The following is a 20,832-nucleotide window of genomic DNA, read 5'->3' as shown; positions in this document are numbered from 1 at the left end:
AGTCCCAAATCATAGGCCAGAGCCTAAGACTTGGCCATGTTCAAATGTCCAAAAAACTTCATTAAAGATCGTCAGAAAATCACCAGAAGACACCATTATGCTTTTCCAAATCAATTCGTCAGATCATGACGTCAGGCTATCCTATTTCACAGCTAGGTCACAACCTACACAAGATATCAGTTTATCATTCAAAAAATCATCATTATGTGCTGTTATATTTCTGATGCACCTCTTTTAAACGTTATATTGCTATATGTTTACACCGTTATGTTTGGAGTGTCCTCCACAGACACACACACACCATCAAAACATCAGTCATTACTAGAATATTCAGCATTATGTATTTCACACACATGTTTTAACTCTATTCTTCAGTCCAATAGCATTCACCATAACTTAATAATAAAAATATTACACTACAACCATGAAAAAGAAAGACATAGTTTCAGAGACATATACACAGTTTTATATCACGTGTCCTGCAGAGCGTCAAACTCTTCAGCGTCCCGTTTCCGTCCAGCAGGTGGCGGTAATGCATCTATAAGCTGGTTTGCTAACCGCCATTAGACTGAGAGAAGAAGAGCAGAAGACGCGTTTTGCAGCCAGTGCTTACCTTAACGGCTGCAAAATCCTCCTGTGAACATTTTATTCATACATAAATCCTTAAATTGATGATCAAACAGGAGCCAGGATGTTCGCGGGGTTGCCCGAGCTCGGCATATCCAACGGCGAGGACCTCAAAGAAACTCTCACCAACTGCACAGAGCCTCTGAAAGCCATCGATCAGTTCCAGGTAACATTACATGGAAAGGTGTCTTTGTTCAACAGCATGTAGCTGTCAGTTATAAACTGTCTGTACACAGTTCCTACATCAGATGGTCACCTACGAGTGTTGGCCATGATACTAAAAACCTAAGCGCTTTAAACCGCGTTAGCTAGCTGTGTTACCGAGCTAGCTGTAGCACCGTTGGAATGAAAGTCAACATTCAGTTATGGAAGCTACGAGCTGTTTAGTCGTCTTTAAAGACGGTTGAATCACTGAAATTATCATGATATTTAAATTCTGCCTTTTCGAGCTAATTCCCTTCGTAGTAGTTGTACGCAGTCGTCCTGGCGAATTAGTTTGGAGCAAATGTGATGCTTCACCGGTGCAGAAACTCTCAGTCTGGATGAACTGTAGCAGTGGATGACATGATGTTAGTCCGGAACAAAATGCAGGAGACTGGTAGTTAAACGACCTGTTGCATCCCGGAGCAGGTCTGCCACCCAGCTGCATGGAAACAGGAGAACACAGTGGAACTATATGCAGTGTACGACAGATGAATGCTGTGCAATAGCACTCAAATGATACATGATGACATCATTAGTCAGTTTGACAGTAGGGGGTTTGCTCCTCTGTGTAGTTAAAACAGTTTAGTCAAACTACAGGCCCCAAGTAGGAAGTCAATGCAGCAAAAGTCAGCACACATTTCATCACTGAGATTGAAATCTTTTATTTTGGACTCATTTCGCCTCTCGTATACTAGATGCTCTGCCTTTCTTCAGAGATATTTTTTTCCACTGCTCTCTGCTGGAGGGATTGTGTGTTCTACCTTCTCCTTAAAAAATACCCCAAAGTTGCTCTTTTGGATTCAAGTTGGGCGACATATTTGTCCAGGTGATAGCAGCAGTAATAAGATGGTCGTGGAGGGGAGTTATTTAGTTTGGTGAATGCTGGACAACAGTGCTGACAGCACTTGAACGCAACAGGCCCACACAGGTGAGCAGTAAAAGCAGCACATCAGTGGCTGACGTCCAGATGTAATCACCAGGTCAGTTGTTGTTCTGTAAAACTACAGAAGGAAAAACACCAGCGTCTCTGCATCGTATTCCTATTCCATAGTGCACGGTCGGTGGTGTGAGTTTAGGAGGATAGTCACTGCAGCTCTGATTAGTGGTATTATGTCTCATTCTATTCCTCCTGATTACGGCTGCAAAGTTGTCTCCACTGATCTTCTTGTATCCTTTTCCATCGTTGTCAAGTCTCCCAATCAGGCCCGAGGCTGAGGCTCAGACATCAGCTGACAGGTGCTGCTGTATTGAGAAGATCAGAGTTGTTCACTTCACCTTTAGGTAGTTTCAGTGTTGTGCATAATTGGTTTATATCCATATTTAGTCATGAAACTTACAAGCATGTATATTTTTTTTAATTTTATAAGCCCTATTTGCACGGGATTAGTATTACCTCGGGACCAATGATAATTTGTAATAATTGTGGAGGATGTCTGTGATCTTAATCCTGTGCGAATGCAACATGTCTGTAATTTGTAAAGTAAAAATTTTACTGTAAATTACCGACCATATTTCACCAGCACAGATGTCCTGTGATAATACTAGTCCTGTGCGAATCTGCATCTCAGTGATTGGAAGGTATTTTAGTTGTGTTTTTTTTTATTGTGTGCCTTTTTCTACGTCTTTCCCGGTTGAATTCTGGAGGCTGTGGTGGAAATTATTGACAACATTTTAGCTGCAAATGCAGCAGTAGGCTGATACACAACAGGCCTATGGACCATTCCCAGAAACGGCAAAATCAGATCAACAAGAAGAGGGAAATTTGAGAGGATATAGAGATGGATGACATGCGTAGCAGCATGCGGTAAGAAACATTTTTCTAGGCCTATCTTCCAACAGGCTTAATAGAAACGCCCTGACGGCCCGTTATCCCAACAACGCTGCCCGCTGTTCTCAAGTCCCGTTGCTGCTTTGACATATTTACTGTTGCTATGACGACTACATACCACTTGACAGCTTCACAACAGCGGATGTTGCGACATGTACAGGTTTGACATCATATCCGGGCTGTAATGTCAGTAAATTCGAGTAAAATACAGACTTTGCTTATTCCACACGAATGCACTGCAATAAACACAGACATGGAGGTAATTAACAAACTACCAGAGATCCCCAGGTAATACTAGTCCCATGCGAATAGTACATTAGACGTTTTAAAATGGGTTGATTTGTTTATCAGAGAATCTAAGAAGTGCTTCTGTTATATGACTGCAGATGGAAAATGGCATCCTGCTGCCAACGCTGCAGTCTGCTCTTCCCTTCCTCGACCTCCACGGGACGCCTCGGCTGGAGTTCCACCAGTCCGTCTTTGACGAGCTTCGAGACAAGCTGATGGAGCGAGTCGCCACCATTGCAGAGGGAAAGGACGAGGACAGGTGCGCTGTTGCTCATTGTGAACTTTGAGTAATGTTTTCTGAAGGAATTAGCTTGACTTTTCTTTGTTTTCTTTCCATGTCTTTTACAGATACGGGAAGCTGGAAGAACTACTGGAGAAGAGCTTTCCACTTGTCAAAATGCCGTCCATTCAGCCGGTGGTAATGCAGGTGCTGAAGCATCTACCCAAGGCAAGTGTTGACTGTTTCTGCTACTGAAAACATGGAAATATTATAAGAATGTGTCAGGTGTTTATGCTTTTTAATTTTATGCTTTTTAATTCACATTTTTACAAGTCATTCAGTTTTTTTTCTGTCCTATTATTCCTCCATTTCAAAGGACAGGATGGCTTTGAAAACAGGTGAAAGTTAGACTCAACCATAAATAAACATGTCGTCGGCGGTTGTAGTGAGTAAACATGTTTACAGCCACAGGCGATCTACTTGACAAGAAATTTTTAGATGAACATGCTGCCAGATCAGGTAGGAAGTCCAAAGGGTTACACCTGATCTGAATACCCTCGATGGAATGCAGGGAAAATCCCACTCAATATTGAGACCGTTATTTTCAGACGGTCACTGCTGAAAGACATCAAAGTGCAAATCCAGATGGAAAATGTCATCCTACAGCTACTGCTGCTGCAAAAGTCTTCACTCACATTTCTCTGTACCCTTTCCTGAAGTCTTTGCAGAGATGTGTGCTAAACTAACCCTCATGGTGGTTTCACAGAAAGCACAGATTCAGCAGAACTGACCTGTCAGAAAACTCACCATCATGTTGTTCTGCAACATTTCCACATTCTTGTACTATTTATCAGTACGAATGAATGTGATTAGTGATGTAGCTGGTTTTCTTTCTTGACAGAACATTTTGAATATTTCCCTCAAATGTGCATATATTGTAGTCTGAATGTGTCTTTTTGTGCCGATCACCGCTGCACTGCAGGTTCAGGGTTGGTTATTTTGCTCATCCTGCCTACAAGCATGTACACTACTGTTTAAAACTTACAAATGTCCTTCTTTTTTGAAAGAAAAGCATTTTTCTTACATTGAGAATAACATTAAATGAATCAGAAATCCAGTCTAGACGTGGTTAATGTTTTAGTTTCGCGGTCTCACTGTATCGCGGATTTTTAAATTGTGTATATCTAATGTTGTGTCGTGGATTTTTCACTATATCGTGGGATTTTGCCATATATAGGTATTTTTATATGTTTATTATTTTATTATTTTGTGGTAAAATAAGCATTTTCTAGCCTAGAAAATTGAAAACAATATAAAAATATACAAAAAAAATAATAATTAAACCCTATTAAAAGAATATTAACTCAAAGTAAAATGCGTAGCGTACAGCGCTGGGCACTGATTGGCTCAGCGATGGTAGCATCAGTCTCCTGTGTCTCTCATGTAGAGCAGCTTTCAGCATCTCACCTTGTCCATTTCACATCAAAGTCTGATCGCTGCGCATAGTGTTTATAACAATGTGGGGAAGGTTAGTGACAGTTTGGTGAGGGTTTATAAAGCCTTAAAATCTATTTAAATAATAAAATATATGTAAGGTTGCTACGGATTTTTTGTCTATCGCGGGTGGTCTGGAACCTAACCCCCACGATAGACGAGGGACCACTGTATTTAGGTGTAAATAGCTAACTTTTAATGGAATATCTCCATAGAAGTACAGAGGAACATTTCCAGCAACCATCACTCCTGTGTTCTAATGCTACATTGTGTTAGCTAATGGTGTTGAAAGGCTCATTGATGATTAGAAAACCCTTGTGCAATTATGTTAGCACATGAATAAAAGTGTGAGTTTTCATGGAAAACATGGAATTTTCTGGGTGACCCCAAACTTTTGAACAGTAGTGTATATACACAATATGAAAATATTTACAAGGTAAAAAAAAGAAGCAGCTTAGTTTTACCCAGAAAGAGCTGTAAAATGAACATGGGAAAATCTGATATAAATATGAGGAGAAAATAGGTGAAGAAATCCTGTTAATCTCTGAGGCCTGCTCCTTCCTGCAGGTGCCAGAGAAGAAGTTGAAGATGGTGATGGCTGACAAGGACCTGTACAAGGTGTGTGCTGTTGAGGTGAAAAGGCAAATCTGGCAAGACAACCAGGCTCTGTTTGGGGATGAAGTCTCGCCCCTCCTGAAGCAGTACATCGTGGAGAAAGAAGCAGCTCTGTTCAGTAGTGACCTCTCCATCCTACACAATTTCTTCAGCCCTTCTCCAAAAACAAGACGCCAAGGCGAGGTGAGACAGCAAAACCTCCAATGAAACAAACACTTCAGAGAGCCGTCAGATCTTGTCGCTTTTTGCACACTTTGTGTTGCAGATTTACTTTTAAATAGATAAAATAATCGTTTATGCTCATCAGTGTACATTTAGCAGCCCTTAGTGATGAGCTCATGAAGTCTGGGAGTTTTGGGTTGAGGATAAACTTGCTGCTTTCTCCCTGGTCAAAGTAAGATGATATTCAAAGATTAAGCATTTCTTTTTGCACACTTTAGAGAAGATACTATCAATAAATGTATGAAATGTGTACTTACTGCCCTCAAATAATGAATTCATATTTAAATTTGACAGGTATTCATTTCTGTATTAAGACTCCACAGTAATATGACAGGTTTATCCTATGGGATGGGAGAGGACACAAAGTCAGTGGAACCCTATATAGTGCAGACATCAGTGGTCCAAATGTTTGCAGGTGCAGCCAGGCGTGGATGGGCAGGAGTGGGCTTAAATGGTCAGAAATCCACTGGTAGTGCGATTCCAAAAACAGTGCAAGGATCCACATGCTAACACTAATGTACAGGCCTACTGGGAACCAGTCTGAGGACAGGAAATATGAAAACATCAGGAGAAAAAGCTTTTCATATGGGGTGTTGTTACATGCGCTACAAGTAATAGTATTCACCTTTGCAATCTGTTTTTTAACCTGCATTTGTTGATGAAGTTAAGCTGCTGCAATTAGTTAATGTGATGAATGACACTGAAGAATTCTCAGTGTATATATTTTCCAAATGCTACAGTTCATGATAACAAATGTTTTGCTTCAGTATCACTAATTTCTGTCATGACGTCAGTCATTGGTCAGCTGCAAGGGAATCATCAGTTAATCTCAGCATGTTTTTGGACTGTGGGAGGAAGCCGAAGAACCCGGAGAAAACCACACATGCACAGGGAGAACATGCAAACTCCATGCAGAAAGATCCAGGCCCAGGCCGGGACGCGAACCAGGGACCTTCTAGCTGCAAGAGGACAGTGCTAAACACCGATCCACTGTGCAGCCCAATGACATACAGAATGGTGGAATACGATTAATTTCTATTAAATGTTTTGTTTTTTTGCCTTTTTACAAGGAATGAATTCTTTAGATTAATTGAGTAATTGGGAATATTCTCACTAAGTAATCCATAGAATAGTCGATGACAGCCCTCACATTGAGTAGACCAAATGCTTGTGGATGTCCAGACAACTGTCACTGGGTTATTTTCGGAGTTAAAAGAAAAACTTAAAAATGAGTCTTAGTCAAGTTCTGGAGGCTATAAAAGCCATCGTTTTCCCGTGGTTTCCAAGCACCTCTGTGGATTTATGTTCACAGTAGACATCAGCTCAATGATGATGGTGCCTTCAGGAGATCCTAGTGGGTGCCGTGTTGCTGCTGTTGTTTACTGTTTCTGTTGTCTGTATGCTGCAGGTGGTTCTAAAGCTGACCCAGATGATTGGGAAGAACGTGAAGCTGTACGACATGGTGCTGCAGTTTTTACGAACGCTCTTCCTGCGGACGCGAAACGTCCACTACTGCACTCTGAGGGCAGAGCTGCTGATGTCTCTTCATGACCTGGACATCAGTGAGATCTGCTCCGTGGACCCCTGCCATAAGGTGAGAATACAGACAGCGGTGGTTTCTAAAGAGCCCCAAACCCTGTATTTGCAGTGTTCCTGCTTGTGTTACATGATTTCCCACTTTGTCTTTCTGCTGTATGCTGTGACAGTTCACTTGGTGTTTAGACGCCTGCATCCGTGAAAAGTTTGTGGACGGCAAGCGAGCCAGAGAACTGCAAGGTTTCCTGGATGGAGTGAAGAAAGGACAAGAGCAAGTCCTTGGGTAAGAGATAATGCAGCGGTTTAAGCTTATCATCAGAGTTGTTGATCTCTGATGTATGCAGGAATTAATCTATGGTGAATTTCTGTGCTTTCCAGGGACCTGTCTATGATCCTGTGTGACCCGTTTGCCTGCAACACCCTGGTCTTGAGTATCATGAGGAACCTGCAGGAATTGCTGAGTCAGGACTCTTTACCCAGAGTAAGCACAGCGCAGAACACAGGATCAATGATGCACATGTGATATTCTGCTGATTGACAGCAAGTGGCTGTGATGCTGCAAAAAGCATAGCAAGCAATGTATCAAAAAAAGGAAGATTACTGCTGTGAAGCAAGAAACCTTCAGTATCATGTGCAAATATGAACAAGGATGAAGTGATCCAGTAACGTGGGCATTCCAGGCAGCTAATTTTTGGGTTTAAATTGTCATAATAACATCTCAAACTATCTCAACTTTGCTTTGAAAATGGTATTTTTGACAAATAGTAATGAATTATGCCACAAACATTTATAAAGACTCCTTCATGGTCATGACAGGTATTTCATGGTTAGAATGGGGTCATGTTAGTGCTCTGCACGTCTTCAAATACAGTTTGATTCGATTTTATTTATAGTGTGCCAATTACAGTTCAGATTATCTCAAGACGCTTCACAGAACCCATATGAGAAGAGGTAGAGGGGGTGGGGGACAAGGAAACATATAGCACACATTGGCATACATGCATGATAAGAATAACATAGAGGATACATACAAATCGATGCATAATGAATAAAGATTAAATTACACAACATTGAAACTGATTCATAAGTTTACTATTATGGTGTAACATTAAATACACTACATTTATATCTGGTAGTAAGATTCAAACACTGTGTGGATGAACATATCACGTATAGTGAGGGTGATGCAGAGTAGACTGGTGGAAATGGGCAGCTGGAAGCAGTGGGCTGGAGGAAGGTCAGCAGCAGCATCCCACAGTGGACATGATGGAGACTAGACCAGTTGGTGGGAGAACAACCACAGATCTGAAGCATCCAGCTCTGGGACCAGGGACACTCAGAGAAAGGACACAGGGAGAAACAGAGTGAGTGTAGTGCAATAACGGTATATATAGTAAATACATAGGTAGTTAGAGAAGGGCTCAGTGCATCCAGAGAGGTTCCCCAGCAGCCTAGGCCTATAGCAGCATGACTAGGGGCAGAACTAAGGGACGTCCAAGAAGTCAGTTATGTACATGTGGACTCCAACTGACCCCCTCAGGGTCACCAGAGTCAGCCCTAACTTTAAGATTTGTCTAAAAGGAAGGTTTTAAGCCTGGTCTTAAAAACAGAGGGTCTCTGTCTTAAATAAAGTTTTTTTTACCAAAAGAGTTTCAAATTGTGTTTGAACAGGAAAGTCCAGACCTGATGCTGCAGCTGAGGATGCTGTCGCTGGGTCAAGGAGCGTGGGACATGATCGACAGCCAGGTCTTCAAAGAGCCTCGTTTGGTGCGTACACGCCGTCACCTCAGCCATATCTGTGTATCGAGTATCATGGACACTGATAACAATATAAATTGTTAAGGTTAACTCAATCTTTTCTAGTTAAAAGTCAGATGAAGGTGATTGCATTCAAAGCTACTTTAAATATAGGAGCCATTTTTAGTTACATATAGAGTGTGGGCCAACAGTTAGAAACCGCATTAAAGTCTGTTTCAGCATTTTTAAACATTTAAAAACACAAGATCGCATCAGAACTAAGTAAAAGTATCTGAAGTCAAATACTTATTTTGAGCAAAGAGGAGCTTTTTTAGCAGTAAATGATGCATTGTTAGACTGAAGATTTCTAAGGGGAAATATGAAGTTTTGTTCACTGAGCGACAGAAAAGAAGCTTCTTTACCAAATCAGAAACAGATCAATATACAAGTGCATCTCATATAATGAGAATATGGCGGAAGAGTGCAGTATTCATCTGACAATGCTCAAAGTGAAAAAAAATATATAGTTCAGACTCAGTACACTTAAACTAAAATATTTCAAGTCTTTATTTGTTTTAACTTTCATGATAGCAGTTTACAGCTCATGAAACTTCACTCTGGACTTTCAGCAACTTTGATTCTGTCACTCTCCACTCTTCATCCAGACTCTGGGACCTTGATTTCCAAAAGAATTGCAAAATTTTTAGACCACTTAGCAACAGTCCAGTTCTTTCTCTCCTTAGCCCAAGTAAGCCGCTTCTGACGTTGTTTGGTGTTTAGAAGGTCTTGACAATAGGAATTCGACACTTCTAGCTCATTTCCCGGACAAATCTTGGTGGCTCCCATGTCTGTGGTCATTCCTTTTGCTTGTGCACCTTTTCCTGCCACACTTCTTTCCTTCCAGTTAACTTTCCATTAAATTCTTTAGTACAGCACTCTGTGAACAGCCTGCCCTGGAGGAAATGTACTTCTGAGTTTTACCCTCATTGTAGAGGTTGTCTTTGATTGTCTTCTGGACAACTGTCAAGTCAGCAGTCTTCGCCATGATTGTAGTTGTTTCTACTGAACCAGACTTGGGATTTAAAAGCTAGTCTTGTCAGGACTGTGTGGGAATATCTAGGGGTCCATGATTGACATCTCTGTGTAAAATATTATGAGATTGATTTTGGAGGAGGGCTGTAATCCATTCTCAGCAAAATTCAAACAAATAAAGACAAATGAGTCTGGAATATCTGCAATTTTCACTTTGAGCAATGTGTAATGACATAAATATGAACTTTTCCTGACATTTTCTAATTGTATGAGATGCACCTCTAGAACACAAGTGTGAGCTGAGCAACTCCATCCTGACCAAGCAGAAGCAACACTTAATTCTTAGGAGACATGCTCCATCGTCTGGCTTGCATTTTGTAAAGAAGGATTCATACTGTAGCAGGATAGTGAGCTAAATACCCCTCACAGCTTAGACGTACAGACCAGAGTGCTGGCTCTCATGGACTTCCCACCACAGTCATCTGACCTCAGCCCCACTGAACATTTATTGAGCACTTAAAGACTGAGAACAAAAAAACAATCCTGACTATGACAAGAAGCTCTTTCTAAAGAGGCTCTTTGGAACATTGTCAGATCATGCTGAGAAAACATGACTTATCAGATTTAATAAACTGGTGGGGTCCATGTAGCTAGAGTGTTGTCATTAAACGGTGGAGAAAAAAAATACTGAGATATTCTTAGATTTGTGAACATTTTTTTTTATAGATTCAGCCTTTTACTCAAATTGGTAATCTCATTTAATTTGGATTTAAACATTTTTCACAAGGGTTTGGACCCCACTATAGGTTTGTTTTATTTCCATCTCAACTAAGTGGCACCTTCTTGTTTTGTATAATTGTGAACTGATTAGCTTCAGTTGCTTAGGATTTGTGAAAAGGATTGCAGTTTTTAATCATGCTCCACATCAAGGCAAATTAAAATGTTCTTATCTTTTGATTTAAGAACATTTTAAGTCATGTTTAATGTACAAAGCTGCAGACAATCTCCACAGTAAACCTGAATTTTTGATTAGAGACAAACTGGTCCTCTTGATTTGATGCAAGTATTACCAGGACTACAGTTCTGATCATCAGTGGTTGCTCATTTGTTTCCCTGTGCACCCACCTTCAGGATTTAGAGGTGGTGACCCGCTTCCTGCCTGCAATGATGTCAGTGGTTGTTGATGATCATACCTTCACTGTAGAACAGAAGCTTCCCAGCGAGGAGAAGAGCTCAGTGTCGTACCCCACCACCCTGCCAGATGCTTTTAACAGGTAGAGTCACAGTTCAGTTCCATTTATATTTTACATGTGTCATCTCAAGGCACTTCACATAGTGAGGATGACCTTATTCAATTATAGAGGAAGCCCAACAGACCCAAAGGATTCCAAGTGAAGGGAACACAGAGGCATGACATGACAAGACAACATATCACATCACAAGCACAGTACTCCACCAGGGCCGCTCAGTCATTGTATCATTTCCAACGGATAAGTCCTGATAAGTGCTCAGCGGTGGATTTGTAGTAGGATCACAGTCATGTGATCATCAGCAGGCAGCTGACGTAATGTTCACTTGTTGTCATGGTTACAGTGACACCATGCTGCTATCTCACAATGACACAGAAATCTTTAACAAATCTATGGATCCAGACTTCAAGCCGCATCGCTGCCAGAATCTAATCACTTTGTCCTTGTGTCATTTTCGACCTTCACTGAAAATTTCATCCAAACCCGTTCGTCCATTTTTGAGTAACGTTGCTAAATAACTCTTCTGCACAACAGCCACTTCGCTTGAGTCCCGTCTTTACTTTGGAAATAACTTGGCAAAATTGAAGAGAGATATGCAGTTGTCAGACAGATGAACGTATACCGATCATCACATAACTCCACCACGCTCCTTGGCGGAGGAACTATATACAGAGTAGTTTTTCAGTTTCAGTTTTTTAGTTGTCTTGAGTTTTTTTGTTTGTTTTTTTTTTTAGACACTACAAACAATTTGCAGGGGGAGCTTAAAGTACAAACACTGTTAAATTATCTCTACTATAACCAACTTTTTCAACTCAGAAATTATAGAAGACTAATACTAAGTGAAATGTGAGAAGTTTTATGTGCAAATACAGACTAACAGCTGCATCCAAGTACAACAACTCAACATGTTTTGTAATGTGTCTTTACTTGGTAATGGTTTCTTTGATTTACATTACAAAAAGTGCCTTAGTTGAGTCTTTGTTGCTTCCATCAGATACCTGCAGGAGAACAGAGTGGCTTGTGAAATGGGGCTCTACTATGTCCTCCACATTGCCAAACAGAGGAACAAGAATGCCTTACAGAGGTTACTACCTGCCCTGGGTGAGTGCTGCTCTTCTCCAGAATTTTGGGTAAAATACATCCTAAAGATGTCCTCAATTAGATTTTGAGATCTGAAACCATATAATCAAAAACTGCAGTCTTTATAAAGGTCATAACCCTGATCCAAAATGCAGAAGTAACGCCTTTGTTTCCACACAGTTTCCATCATTTTATGATATTGATTTTATTATGAAAACTATTGTGATGTGGCTTTTTTCTTGATTTATTACTTTTTATTGAGGTTTATGCTTGTCCATGCTTGCACTAGGCTCCCACCTAAATTTCATCTTTGATTTGTCATTAAAATATAAAAATCTAATAATAAAATATCTAATCCTGTGAACTCCAAGCAGTTTGCAAGCGTCATGTTTTGCCTCATTGTTTTTCACTGCACTGTGTTGTAATGTACCTCTATGAGAACAGCAGAACCATGAGAGGACTCTGAAATGTCTTCTCTTTAGTATGATACAGTTACAGTGACATAAATCATTCAAAAGAAAAAAAATGATTTGATTATTTATTTTACAAAAATGCTTAAATTCAGTGATCAGCATGTCCAACATTGCCTACAGATGTTACCAGTAGTGGATAACATGGTGACACTAAATACACAACCAGTCAAAAGTTTGGACACACCTTCTCATTCAATGGTTTTTATTTAACAATTTTCTATATTGTATATTAATACTGAAAACATTAAAACTATAAAAGAATACATATGGAATTATGTTGTAAACAAAGAGGTGTGAATCCTCAGTGTGAATGTACAATGTAGAAAATATTACAGGTGAATAAAAAGCATAGAATGAGAAGGTGTGTCTAAACTTTTGAACGGTAGTGCACACTACCGTTGAAAAGTCTGAGGTCACTTAGAAAGGTTCTTATTTTTTTTAATATTTTTTTTTCGCTTTTTGCAGCTTTATTTGACAGTCATAGTGAGAGGAAGACAGGAAAGTGGGGAGAAGAATGAGGCAATGCCCTGAAGCAAAGGGTGGGAATCGAATCCATGACTGCTGCATGGCACCAGTTTGTGGGTTGCCTGCTCCCAGGCGCCCCAGAAATGTCCTTATTTTTGAAAGAAAAGCAGTTTTTGTTCAATGAAGATAACATTAAATGAATGATAAATCCAGTGTAGACATTGTTAATGTGGTAAATGACTATTCTAGCTGGAAACGGCTGATTTTTAATGGAATATCTCCATAGAGATACAGAGGAACATTTCCAGCAACCATCACTCCTGTGTTCTAATGCTACATTGTGTTAGCTAATGGTGTTGAAAGGCTCATTGATGATTAGAAAACCCTTGTGCAATTATGTTAGCACATGGATAAAAGTGTGAGTTTTCATGGAAAACATGAAATTGTCTGGGTGATCTCAAACTTTTGAACTTATAGATGTTTCTCCACTTACAGTTTTCATTTGTTTCCACATTTGTCTCCTCTTTGCACTGTGTAAAGTCCTAGAATGTTGCTCACAGCTGAGTTTCATCAAGAACTGCAGGGGGTTTTTTTGTTCTTTTTTTTTTTTTTTTTTTTTTTTTTACAGAATCTGGTCCAAGTGTTTTTGTTTTTTTTTATGAATTTTAAATGAGACTTGTAGGATGAAATGATTTTAATGTACACTCGATTTAAAGCCTACATTTGCTTAGTTTGACTCTTTGAAGGTGTTGAACTCTGTGTTTCTGCCGTTATCCCTCAGTGGAGACCTACAATGACATGGCCTTCGGTGACATCTTCCTGCACCTGCTGACTGGACATCTCACCCTGCTCTCCGACGAGTTTGGATCAGAAGAGTTTTGTTCAGTGGTCTTTGATGGCTTTCTCCTCACATCTTTCTCTAGGTAATGTGACTGCATTTTCAAACCCCTATTTTAGTGCATTGTCAGCATAAACACAAAGTGGACTGAAAAAGAAACTAGTCTAATTACCCCCTAGCTGATAGGAAAGTACAGAGTTATTATATTGAAGATCTCTGTGATGTTTCTTGACAGTTTGTTTCTGTCTGAATGTCTTCCAGTAAAGAAAATGTCCACAGACACACCCTTCGTTTGTTGGTGCATCTTCATCACAAGTTGCTGCCATCATATATGGAAACCTTGATGAAAACCCTTGAACCTCCAAAGCAGGTTGGTTTGATTTTTATCTATAGGTAGTTTGTGCTTTGAAAAATACACAGTAGTTGTTCAGCTGGGTAGAATCAGGAAGAGGTCTCCTTCTACACTACACCACTATGGCATCTCTGAAAGTCTCATCACAATTAAAAAGCAGATTTTCAAATGGCTCTACGGCAAGGGTCTAAACTCATTTGAGTTCAGGTTCCACATTCAGCCCAATTTGATCTTCAGTGGACCGGAACAGTAAAATCACAGCATAATAACCTAGAAATAATCACAACTCCCAATTTTTCCTTTGCTTTAGTGCAAGAAAGGTACATTCTGAAAATGGTCACATTTATAGAACTATCTTTTTACAAAACAAACAAAAATAAATAACAAGACAAAAATTACAAAAATCAGACACAAAATTACAAAAAAATTTGGTAAACGGCAAAAAACAAACCAAGAAAGGGACAAAAAAATTAGACAAAAAAAGATACGAATTGAACGAAACAAATCGACAAATGACACAAAGAAGACAAAAAGTTACACAAATGACATGAAACAAAACAAAAAAGGGACAAAAAACATACAAAGCAAACAAAAAATGGACAAACGACACAAACGACAAAAAGTTACACAAATAACACAAACGAGACAAAAAAATGACAAAAGCAAGAAACAAAACGACAAAAAATACACAATAATTACAAGTGAGACAAAAAGGAAACACAAAACGATAAACTAAACGACAAAAACATGAGACAACGACAAAAGTCAGACAAAAAGGACAAAAACCAACAAAAGCAAGAAAAAATATTTCAAAAATGAGACACACAATGACAAAGGAACAATGAGCAGTCTAAAATTTTACTTCATGATCAAAGCAACTTGTCATGGTCAGGAAATTAGTTTTAAGAAATTTACAAATTGCAGTTAATGTCCTCTTTCTAAAGTTGTCCCGCGGGCCAGATTGGACTCTCTGGCGGGCCAGTTTTGGCCTGCGGGCCGCATGTTTGGCACCTCTGCTCTACAGGGTCACTTCAGGTAGCATTCAGACTATTTTACTTTCTGATCTTGGAGATTTAGTTGAAATCTAGATAGAGTTGTCATTAGAGACACCGGCACAGACTTCAATTAATTATCTTCTCTACATTTGATAGTGTTTCTTTAAGACAGTTCAGATGTAGACCTGAGATAAACACTAATGTCGGCATGTTGTGTGTGATGCTGTGACTACAGTGCAGTGAGCCGATGAAGGAACTGTACACTCAGCTGACGGAGAAGCTGGAGGCCCAGAAGAAGAGCCCTCCGCCTCCAGATGAAACTCCATCCCTGGATCTGGGGCTGCACCCGGTCGCTGTCCCGACCACTGCTTCCACCCCAACTACACCTCTCTGAGACACCACAGAAACAGAGAGAAAGCCACAGTTCTTATCCGGTGTCTGACTGTAAAGACCGCCTCCGGCCAGCTCACCATCGTTCAGACAGGGCATTTTACAGTTTGTTGTATGATTTTTTTTTCATGGAGGTTTAGTTTGTTTAGATGTTTGTCTTCAGGCTCTGACGGTGTAGTCCATCAGCTAACTGTATTTGTCAATAAAAGTTTTTATAAAATGCATCTTCTGACATTACTGTCTAGGTATACAGTCTTTCTTCTATAACTGGGCTGTCGGTGTGAACTGTGCCAGTAGTGCAGGAATCCTGTAAATATAGGATTATATACTAAAACTGTGTTGTGGTGCTGTGTTCCAAAATTAGTCAGGACTGTAGGAACACACTGATTTGATGAGAAACACTTGAACGTAACAGAAAAAAGTTCAGTGTCTGCAAACCTCACTGGGCTGTTTCCCCGATAACCACATATTTGAAACACTTTGTGTTAAGGTGCAAAATACAGGTCAACTACTTCAGACTCTTTACGCTGGATTCATCAGCAGCTGGTGTCACCTGTGGAAGCCCCTTACAGACAAACCAGTCACCTCTGTAGAGCTCACATGCTGGGGTGGGCTTGTTACAATTCTTCATTCTATTTCAGTCTTAACCCTGGAAACCCATCTGACAGGCTTTTCTTCAAAATTGCCATTCCTTCTTCTCCTTGAATAGTTCACAAAGTATTTACTCCAAAAACTGTACATCAAATAAAAATACATGACTGAACAACGCCCGTTGCTTGTCTGCATGACAAGCTGTTGCAGAGAAAAGCAAGAAAATCTGTCAGAGAGATCAGGAGAAGGCTGCTTATTCCCCCATATGGCATTGTCGGAAATGCCACATTTATTTACTCTGCCAAGGAACGTGGTGGAGTTACCTGACGACCGCCGTATGTTTGTCTGCACAACATTACTCAAAAATGGATTAACGGATTTGCATGAAATTTTCAGGGAAGGTCAGAAATGACACAAAGACCACGTGAGGCAGCTGATGTAGTGTTCACTTGTCATAGTTACAGTGAGGCTGCGCTGCTATCTCGCAATGCTACAGAAATCTTTAACAAATCTGTGGATCCAGACTATTAACCGCATCACTGCCAAAATATAATCACTTGGTCTTTGTGTCATTTCTGGCCTATGGAAGCAAATCAGACTCATCAGATTCTGAAGTTTAAAAGCTGCTGAATTTCTTACTTTGAATTTTTTTTTGCATCAAAATTACGTGTGAATTTTTTATGCCTGAATTTAGCTCATCAAAATTCTAAAAACCAGTTAAAAATTCAATGTCTTCAAAATTCACCATCAAAAAATTCAATGTTCAAAATTCGCCATCAAAAAATTCAATGTTCAAAATTCGCTGTCAAAAAATTCGCTGTTCACATCCGGGGGACTCAGGCGTAACCAACCGATCCTGGCCAAAATCGAACCAACGCCCAGCCAATCACGTGGCGCTCCTCCGGTCATGTGACGCAGACGGTTCACCTCACAAGACCGGGGTCAACCAGGGCTACCAGCATGAACGACGGCGCTTCAGTGAGTGTATTAATCCTTTTTGTCCTGTATGTGGTTTGTTTTTGTGAGAGTCAGTTAGCTGTAATGCATGCCGTTAGCTGCGCTAGCACAGCGTTAGCCGCGCTAATACAGCGCTAGCACAGCGTTAGCCGCGCTAATACAAAGGTAGCGACGCTAATACAGCGTTAGCCGCGCTAGCCGCGGTAATACAGCGCTAGCCGCGCTAGCACAGTAATACGGTCACACTGACAGCACGTTCTGCAGCTGGGTAGTTGAGTAGCAATTTTATAAACGTACAAATGGGTGGAAGTGTGATTTATGCGCCCAAAAATGCAGTTAAGTCACAGAGCAGTGCAAAGAAACTGGTCACCTAGCAAACTGAATTAGTCTAGGTAACACTTTGTTTATTATGTGTGTTTTCTGCTCAAGTTAATGTCCTGGTTTGATTCATTTTAAATTATTCCTGATCTTGAAAGGTTTTAAACTGTGCAGTCAAAGTAATTACAACTGTGAGCGAATAGCTTGAAATGAACTGCCCTAGACTGCTCTGTTCATAGCCCACCATTCTTTCACAGCTGTATCAAGAGTTTTTGTCCAATGATAGTGATAAATGCATCCCATTTTTTCAACTGTTTCCTGTTTAGTATGCGTACCCTAGATTGTTTTGATCATTTGTTGTAGCCATTTATTTAATCAATTTTAATCCACTCCATAGCAACACCGTCTGAACTGACCAGTCTGGTGAAATTCTGGACTGGATGGGAGACTCTACCAAGAACTCTCTCTACAGAAGTAGTGAATGGCAGATACCTGACAGCCTCCACCTGCTATGAGACCTTACACATCCCAGGACATTGCAAGGACTACACATCATTTAAGACTGACATCCTGGCCTGTATTTGCACTTGCCAGTCAAGATATGTTAGGTGTTGGTCTCTAGTTAGTTTTACTTGACTGACAAAACTAAGTGCACTTTTGGATTCCCTCCCCTACCTGTTCTCCCAACTCACCTGACAGGTTATCTGGCTCAAGTATGCGTGTTTCTGCCATACATTTAAAGTATCTGAAGTTAAGAATATTTCTGGTGAACAATACATGCAATCACAGCATTAAAGCAGGAGTTAAAAATGAACTGGACTGTACTGACTTTATTTTCTCACTGGTGAATGGGATGAAAATCCGTTGCAATATTACAAAACAGCAGCCTATATATATATATATATATATATATATATATATATATATATATATAGGCTGCCAAATACTGTCAGAGCAAAAAATATTTTTAAATTGGCTGTCACTGTCAACCTACTTCAACAGGCATTTTTTTGCACATTGAAATTTGAGGTTGTTTGAATGACACTATCTCAGAACAATGATGAAGAATCTATAATACTGAACAAGTAGATCAATAATCTCAGATTATGGGTGAGTTGAAATATGAAAAAAATGAAGTGGTCTATGAAAAGTCCAGTCTTCGAAACCTGACATGTTGTTTTGTGTAATTTCTTTGTAAATTAGCCCTGCATCCAGTCATTACCATGACATTGGCATAATGGAACCATGACCACATATATCCTTCTGAATATAGTGGCATTTTTCCAATGGCAAATTTTCATGCTTTGACAGATACAGTGGTGGAAAAAAGTTTTCAGGCACCTTGAAAATTTTCCACAATCTCAAATATTATCGTGAAATATTTGTTGGAAAGTCTTTTGTGTTTCAAAAGGTGTGACTGCATTAGACAGACACAAATGATGCTTTTTTTGTTTATTGTTTACATGACTAACAAAACTAAATTCTTCCAAAATGACCCAATCCTCAAAATTTCTTATTTTTAAGGAACCAATGAATTTCAAGTTTTTATTGACTTTTTTTAGGATTTGTTTCGTATTATGGCTGTGACTGAACTAATAGAAATTGCATTTGAAGACCTCAGAGGGATTCTTAATGCAATATTTCACAAATGTATGAGGTGTCCAAAAACTTTTTTCCACCGCTGTATTTAATCGCAGTCGGATATGCTTATGTTAGCAAGACAAATAAATGAAAATTTCAGGCTTTTATCTTGAATTATTCTTGAGATATTATATATATATTATATATAGCCTCAAATTTGAATGTGAGAAAAAAAAATACTGAAACTAGGTCTATGGTCCACTTAAAAATATTTCAGCTAATATTTCACAGATACCATTATCTATACACGAGACAGACATATTAAGTTCCAGTAAGTTGTAAAGGTGCTCTGGGGATGTGACCATTCTTTGTCGCCCAGCTGCTCCTCTCTCTAAGTGCACAGTTGCAATGTACTGATTCCTGTTTTCTTTTTCTGAGCTGATGAGATGGTGTAGCTGTGTCAGTGCATTTAAAATAGCTGGGCAAACTTCTACTTGGTTAGATAAAGCATTTAAAAACACAAGTTCTTGTGTGCAAGTGAACTCTAAGAAGTCCAGATCCAGAGGCATGTGTCCGAGAATATGCTCCAAACGAGAACAAAGTCTCACATAAAGATGATTTAACAATAGTTCCTAGAACAGAGAAAAACAAAGCTATATAATGCAAACCATCAATGGGAAAAATGACTTAACCTGACTGAAAGACTCGACTGCCTCATTAGACATTTCTTTTAGAACAAATTAAGAGGAGGTTACACATACTTAACAGGAAACGGTTGAAAAACGGGCTGCATTTATCTATCATTGCACAGTAACTCTTGATATAGCTGTGAAAGAATGGTGGGCTATGAACAGAGGAGTCTAGGGCAGTTCATTTCAAGCTATTCGCTCACAGTTGTAACTACTTTGACTGCACAGTTTAAAACCTTTCAAGATCAGGAGTAATTTGAAATGAATCAAACCAGGACATTAACTTGAGCAGAAAACACACATAATAAACAAAGTGTTACCTAGACTAATTCAGTTTGCTAGGTGACCAGTTTCTTTACACTGCTCTGTAGGGTTGCCACCCGTCCCTTAAAATACGGAAACGTCCTTTATTTGACAATTAATTGTTGCGTCCCGTATTGAATCAATACGGGAAGCAAGTTGTTCCGTATTTTCGTAAATGCCCCGTACACGTCTGTCACACGCTCATCAAAATTGTATAATAAATAAAATGAAACACAGGAAATATTAAGGGAAGCCAATTTCATCTTCGTAGGACCTTTGTAGCGAGGACCCGATGCCAGGTCCAGTGGACAGACTTCAGACATCTCTGTGTCCGGTCCTGTCCGGTCCTGTCTCTGGTTGCCTGGTTACAGACGCTGCTGCACCCGCACGTTTAAAAATGTCTACACCTGAAACTCCACCATGTCTAAAGAAGCAAAAACGTTTGCAAATGTACAGACTGGAGTGGGAAGAGTGGAACCCCTGGCAATGGATACAAGGCAAACTGTGTTTTCTGTTGCTCATGGACTGTCTGAAGTAAGGCAGCATCAGGAGACAAACATGGAGGAAATATGAGAACAGAGAGAACCCAACCAGCAGGTCACAGTTTATCATCATCTAATCATCTCCTGAAGTCCATATGGTAAGTGGACATCATGATGAGATCAGCTAGATTTCCTACAGTGTATGGCTGTGAATTTACCAGAGGATGCTTATAATAATGCTGATGTGGCCGTAGACTCTACACTA

At 39.8% G+C, this 20,832-nt stretch overlaps 1 protein-coding gene across 1 annotated transcript; it reads left to right on the top strand.

Moving 5' to 3' along the window:
* The first annotated feature begins 555 nt into the window (after positions 1–555).
* On the top strand, positions 556–15,870 carry nelfb (negative elongation factor complex member B). Its single transcript, XM_023267129.3, has 13 exons — positions 556–793; positions 3,046–3,206; positions 3,296–3,395; positions 5,229–5,459; positions 6,907–7,092; positions 7,205–7,317; positions 7,413–7,515; positions 8,706–8,801; positions 10,935–11,077; positions 12,048–12,154; positions 13,853–13,994; positions 14,171–14,279; positions 15,492–15,870. Exons 1-13 carry the CDS (start codon positions 692–694, stop codon positions 15,648–15,650), a joined length of 1,752 nt encoding a protein of 583 aa, XP_023122897.1. The 5' UTR covers positions 556–691; the 3' UTR covers positions 15,651–15,870.
* The last annotated feature ends 4,962 nt before the right edge of the window (positions 15,871–20,832 follow it).

Source organism: Amphiprion ocellaris, chromosome 6 (genome assembly GCF_022539595.1).
Source record: "Amphiprion ocellaris isolate individual 3 ecotype Okinawa chromosome 6, ASM2253959v1, whole genome shotgun sequence".
NCBI classification, from domain to species: Eukaryota; Metazoa; Chordata; class Actinopteri; family Pomacentridae; genus Amphiprion; species Amphiprion ocellaris.
This window is presented reverse-complemented; position numbering and strand designations above follow the sequence as displayed.

Excerpts from the sequence above, each read along its gene's own strand:
- nelfb (XM_023267129.3), top strand. The coding sequence starts at position 692 with ATGTTCGCGGGGTTGCCCGAGCTCGGCATATCCAACGGCGAGGACCTC. Across the intron at positions 7,093-7,204 it reads CCGTGGACCCCTGCCATAAG|TTCACTTGGTGTTTAGACGC; the intron begins GTGAGAATACAG and ends ATGCTGTGACAG. Across the intron at positions 8,802-10,934 it reads TCTTCAAAGAGCCTCGTTTG|GATTTAGAGGTGGTGACCCG; the intron begins GTGCGTACACGC and ends ACCCACCTTCAG.